This window comes from Chrysemys picta, chromosome 3 (genome assembly GCF_011386835.1).
Source record: "Chrysemys picta bellii isolate R12L10 chromosome 3, ASM1138683v2, whole genome shotgun sequence".
Classification (NCBI taxonomy): Eukaryota; Metazoa; Chordata; order Testudines; family Emydidae; genus Chrysemys; species Chrysemys picta.
The window spans coordinates 206,364,874-206,370,919 of record NC_088793.1 but is presented as its reverse complement, the minus strand read 5'-3'; the positions used below and the strand labels follow the sequence as shown (position 1 = coordinate 206,370,919).

Sequence of the window (6,046 nt, the reverse complement as noted above, 5' to 3'; positions counted from 1 at the left end):
GGGGAGGGGTTGGGGAGGGGGTCAATAGGTAAGGGACAGGGTTGGGGGCAGGGGTTAGTTGCTAGTGGGGGGGCCGGGGGAAATGTGTTGCTAAGGGGAATGGCCAGAGGCAGGACCAGGGGTGTCAGTTACTAGGGGAGGCGCCAGGGTGACGTCAGTAGGGGGCGGGGCGGGGGTCAGATGCTAGGGGCGGGGCCGGCTGGAGTCTGTAGCTATGGGGTGGGGTTGGGGGGCGGGATCAGTTGCTAGGGGAGGAGCCGGGCCGGGGGCCAGTAGCCAAGGGGCAGGGTTGGGGGTGGGGTCAGTTGCTAGGGGAGGGACGGGGTCTGTCGCTAAGGGGCGGGGCCGGGGGCGGGCCGGAGATCAGTTGCTAGGTGACGGCCCCGCGGTGGGGGAGGGGGTCCGCGTTCCAGAGGGGGTCGCGGCGCCTCCCCGGGGTCAGAGGTCGTGGCGCTGATCAGGGCGGTTTCCGGTGCGGACCCCCCCCCCCGCCGGAAGCCCCTCCTGTGTGTGTCGGGGCGGGGGCGGGGGCGGGGCCGGCGGGCGGAGCTGGCGGCGGCGGCATGGAGTGAGCGCGGCGGCGGCGGGGACCCAGCGGGCTGCGATGGAGGCGGCGCGGGGGGTCTGGCTCCTGCTGCTGCTCGGTGAGTGCGGGGCGGCCGGGCCCAGCGCCCCCCTCAGCCCGGGCCGGGGCGCGGCTCACACGGGGGCGCGGGGCCGGCCCGGGCTGGAGCCGGCGGGGCGGGGCCCGGTGGCGCGGGGCTCCGGGGGACCGGAGCCCCCTGGGCTGGCTCTGGACCATACAGGGGCGGCCCGTTCTTCCCCAGCCCCCCCGGGCTTCGGGGAGACTGAGCCCGGCCCGGGACCGGGACCCGCCTGCGGAGCGCGCTGCCTGGGAGCCGGCCGGGGCTCCCCATGGGCCAGTCAGAGACTCGGGGAGCGGCGCCAGAAAAGACCCTCCAGCCCGACCTCCCGGGCCAGGGGACTTCGCCAGCGAGTCCCGCCGCAGCCCTTGGGAGCTGTTCCCCTGGCCGTGTGCCCGTATTGTTCCCTCCTAACTGGGAACGGGGTGTAACCTCCCCCCGTTGCAGTCCCCAGCCATTGGTTAGGCGTTTGCTTGTTAGACTAAAGAGCTTTTAACGATCAAGTCGGCACCTAGCCTGCGATCCAGTCGCCTTTGACCTTTCTTTGTGGTAAATGCAATTGCCGGCGCTCTGGACGTTTCTCGTTGTGGGGTGCGTTTTCTGGGCTGTGCATCATTCTCGTGGGTCTTTTCCATGGTTCAGCATCCTTTCGGACACTGTATTCCAGCCAGGGTGTTCCCTACCCCATGTGCAGAGATAACACCTCCCTATGCTGGTCTTTGTTCCCTGGTAGTTCCTGCATGCAAGGATCACCTTAACCCTTTTGGCCACAACATTGCTCTGGGAGCTCGTGTTCGGTTGCTTTCCACCAGTCCTTTTCAGTACCAGCTTTCCAAGTGATGTTCTCCTGGCTGCTCATTTCCCTCTGGTTGGGGGGGAGTCCTGCAGGCAGCTGAGCACAGGGACTGCAAAGCGGTGAGAACCCCTGTGCATGGAATGGTCCCTAATAGCACTAGGCTAAAGACGAAAGGAAGCCTTGTGGTCACTTGTGAAAAAGACTTGCTTTTTATTCACTTCACCCAGTGTTACTGCTTGATGCAGGATGGCTGCATGTCCTGTAAACAATAATACCCTCTACGGCACACCATCATTTCAAGCTGTAACAACTTCCATACAAATCTTTTAGATCTTGCAACTTCGTTCTAAACTAGCAAGGCCTGAAGTGAGAGTAGAGGGAGTTGGGTTTAGCTAGCATGTTTTTAGGGTTTGAAATGTGTATTATGGTCAGGTAACTCTCCCCTTTTGAATTTTGCCCCCTTGGATCCCTACCCTGACATGTCCATAAGAGAAGTGACAGCCTCTTATCCTCCTTCAGCTTCTGTGTAAAGTGTGATCTCTGCAAACCAGCAGCAAGTACTCCCTGGGTCAGAGGTGCTGTGCCTGTTGGCTATGTGAATAGGAGTGCTGTGTTGGACTGGGGTGGGCACAGAGAATGGGAGGGTAAGGTACTGGATATTCCCAGGTCCTGTTGCCATTTCCCCGAGGGCAGTGGTAAGGTGGTGTGATTGTGATATGTAGGAAGTGTCATGAAGCTCTGCATTTTCTAACAAGTTTTGTTTGCTTTCCCTTGTAAGGGGACCTTAACTCAGCATTTCTTGGTTTTCCAGCCTTGAAGTTTTGGGAAGGAAGCTCTAATATTCTAGAAGGGCTTGAGGAGCACAAGGCTGTGTTGACTGCCAGCAAATTTAATTCCACACTGGCTAAGCTTTTTGCTTGTGACACGCTTCGTTATAACCACAACCATAGTTTTGAAAGTGAGGAAATTAGAAGGCTGTTATTGGGGGGTGGGGGGGGGAAATATCTAAGCATGAGTCTGGAAATACTTAACTTTATAAAGCATGTGGGGTTCCTGGCAGAGTATTTCCAGACTCTTCCGTGCTTATGTTATTTGGATGACTCAGACAGCATTTGTTTTTTTAATATCTACAGCGTTCTAATGTGTGAGTTAAGTTGTCAAATTATTTATTTTAACACACTGTGAAATGTGCATTAGAGAGAATGAATACATTTTTGGAGGGATATGTTTCCAATACCGATGATATAACTTATTTGTACTTTCCAATGAGGCTTTGGCAGAGTTAATCACAAGAGTCCATTAAGAAAATTAAGTAGTCCCAGGGTGAGAGGCAAAGTTCTGTCCTATTAGAAAGCAGCGATGAGAAATCAGAGGAATAAATGGCCAACTTTCACTGTAGTAAAAGGTTACCAGTGTGGTGCTCCAAAAGCCTGTACTAGGATCAGTGTGTAAGAAATACATGAACTGCATAAAAACACCAGTGTTAAAAGAATATGAAAGTTGTAAAGTGAACATGCAAAAGCTAGGAAATGCCAGAATTAAGGTTGCCTGAGAGTCTTAACTTGGCCCCTTTGTGCATATGCATTATGATTCCGTCTTTAATTACATGATCACATACTATTTTTTTCCACAGGACCGATTGCTCAGGGAATGAATTAGGGTTGTGCATTGTGTAGTGCATGAAACTTGCCTGTTAGGAGCTCTGCTTCGTTTGTTGCAGAATTGGGAAGATCTGTGGTGAATGAATCGGGGAACTGTAGGAATAGTCTCATGCTAAAGACAAGTTGAATGCTGCCCTGGATTCTATCTCTGCCTCTGCCACAGAGTTTCTATATGATACCGGGCAAGTCACAAATGAAAACTTTCACAGATGGCCACTGAGTATTCCTCATTTTCAGAGCCACCTGGGGTCTGATCTGCAGAAGTGCTGAATGCTCACACTTCCAACTGAAAGCAGTGGGAGCTGTGTTCTGAACAAATAAAGTGCTACACAATGCTACTCTGAAAAATCAGTGCCTAGGTGTGTCAAATTGGGCACCCATGTTAGTGGATACTTAGGATCTTAATCTCTCTGTGCCTCAGTTCCCCACCTGTATAATGGGGATAATTATATTTCCTCTCACAGGGGTATTGTGAAGATTGTTTGTGAAGCACTCAGATGCTGTAGTGATGAGCACCATAGAAAAGCCGTTGAGGAAACTGTATTCAGAGCAGGTTTGAATAGTGTGTAATGAGAAGCGCAGTCAGGAAAGTAACTGAAATAGTTCCTTCCTGGATTGTATTTTCTAAATGGACAACCTACCTAATTCTCAATTACTGAGGGACAATCTCCACTCATTGATATATTTTGCTTTTCACCGCCACTTTCTACAACTTTTCATGAGTGATGTACCCAAGTATTCAGATTCTAATATCTGAACTGTATTGTTAAATCTAGTCACCTAAATGTGGGTTATTGCTGATAATGGACTCTATGTATCATATGACTTTTCAAAACTAACTTTGTATTTATGGATAATGTAAGCACTATCCCCAGGTGTACAGACACTCTTTCCCCAAACTATGTATTCTATACTTTTTTTAACATTAGCTTTAATAATTTTTTAAAATCTGTTCTTATCAAATAAGGTATGGGGCCAATTAAATCAGCACCATCCATCCGGTGTATGGAATGAGGCATTTGGCACGTGACCATGCAATTGAAGACTGTATCATAATACATACGCACAAGGCAGTATATGTTGGCAACCTTAATTCTGGCCGTTTCCAGCTTTTGATTCTGCAAACTTAATGTGTTAAAATTTTTTGTATGAAACTTCTTAGTTTTTTTTTAAAAACTTAAAACTTGAAGAAACAAATTTAGGATTCAGAAGAGGATTATGTTCATATGGAGGACAATATCTAGTTATATTAGGTAACTAATATATAGTCCCTCCTGCTTCATAGCATAAGCTAGGTTCTAACTGATAGGGGTAAGAAGAAACTTCCTCTGTGGGCAGGTTATTCCACAGTTACCCAGTTGGAGAGTGTTCTTGTACCTTCCTCTAACTCAGGGGTTGGCAACCTTTCAGAAGTGGTGTGCCGAGTCTTCATTTATTCACTCTAATTTAAGGTTTCGCATGCCAGTAATACATTTTAACGTTTTTAGGTCTCTTTCTATAAGTCTAGAACATAGAACTAAACTATTGTTGTATGTAAAGTAAATAAGGTTTTTAAAATGTTTAAGAAGCTTCATTTAAAATTAAATTAAAATGCAGAGCCCCCCCCCCCCCGGACTGGTGGCCAGGACCCGGGCAGTGTGAGTGCCACTGAAAATCAGCTTGTGTGCCGCCTTCGGCACACGTGCCATAGGTTGCCTACCCCTGCTCTAACTAAAACATCAGGTAAAGACTACTGTTGGAGGCAGGGCAGATGGGCCCTGCTCTGATCTGACAGTGCCTTTTCCCCCAAAATTAATTGGTAATTAAGATCTGCTGAACAGTCCATTCTGTACAAATGGGAGCAACCAGATGTGAGCAACTGGAGCCCTTGGAAATGTCAGGACTCCAGCAACCGCCAGTGCTTTTAAATGCTTAATCGGAAAAGTTTGGTAACCACCTCCTGTTGCTGGTTTTAAATGTTACTTTATAAGCTGCTATTTACATTCTTCCAGTAAGTAGCTAATGCAGTGTGGGGCTGTATTAAGCATCTGAAATATTTAAGTACTATACTCTTTCTTCAAACAGGAAAGAGTGGCAAGAAGCCACGCATGCAACGGGATAACTGCTACAAGAGTGCAGTGAAGATTCAGCTGGTCTGATTAGTTACCTTACAATGCAGCAACTTGAGCATTGTGGGTGGAATAGCCGGGGCTTTTGAACTAAAGGAGCTGTTAAGTTGTAAAAGCAGCCATTCTCCCTGCAGGAACTTGCACTGGGTTGAGACTGGAGTATATTGCCTGCTTGTTAGTGCAAATTGCATTCTTTGTGTGGTGATCCCTTTGTTGTCTGGCAAGGTAGGGGCTGTAAAGCACCCATCACACTTGTGGGCACTGTACATATAGTAAAAAGGGTGACATGAAACCGTCTGCCACAGTTACACACTGAAGCGCTCCCTCTGAAGCTGGCACTTCACGGATCAAATTTGTATTGCTTTATCAAGTTTAGCAGGAGGAATTGAAAAGAATTACTACGGATGCATGGTAGGCAGGCGCCTAAATCACTGATTAACACAATCCTCCTTGTGCTGTCCCCAAGCCTTATGCTTTGCAGAGACCTCTGTGTGTGTGCTTCAGGAATAAAAGTTACTTCATCCCTGGGGCCTCAGAAAGCAAAGTCTTCATGTTGCTGGAGAGTTTGATTTATTAGTGAAATGCAAGGCACACGTTTATAATGCAAAAATAGTATTCATGCAGTGATAAGATAATGCAGTTAAAATCAGACAAGAAATATGGCAGTTAAGGCAACAGCTGCATTACCTTGATCCCATAAGACATCTGGTGTGTGTTCTGGTATGAGCTCCATAGCATAAATACGAATGTATTTATATATTTAACAAGAAACATAGTGATAGAAATTGCAGCTTTGTAGTGGGACCAAGTTAGGGTTACTGCCAGGACTCTTAACTC

The 6,046-nt window shown here is 48.2% G+C and overlaps 1 protein-coding gene across 1 annotated transcript in view; it reads left to right on the top strand.

Moving 5' to 3' along the window:
• Nucleotides 1-482: 482 nt before the first annotated feature.
• The window catches only part of PTK7 (protein tyrosine kinase 7 (inactive)), an 87,418-nt gene continuing 81,854 nt past the window's right edge, over nucleotides 483-6,046 (top strand). Inside the window, exon 1 of the mRNA XM_065589865.1 lies at nucleotides 483-644. Coding sequence (XP_065445937.1) covers nucleotides 605-644 — 40 coding nt within the window. The 5' untranslated portion in view covers nucleotides 483-604. The remainder of the gene's footprint in view (nucleotides 645-6,046) is intronic.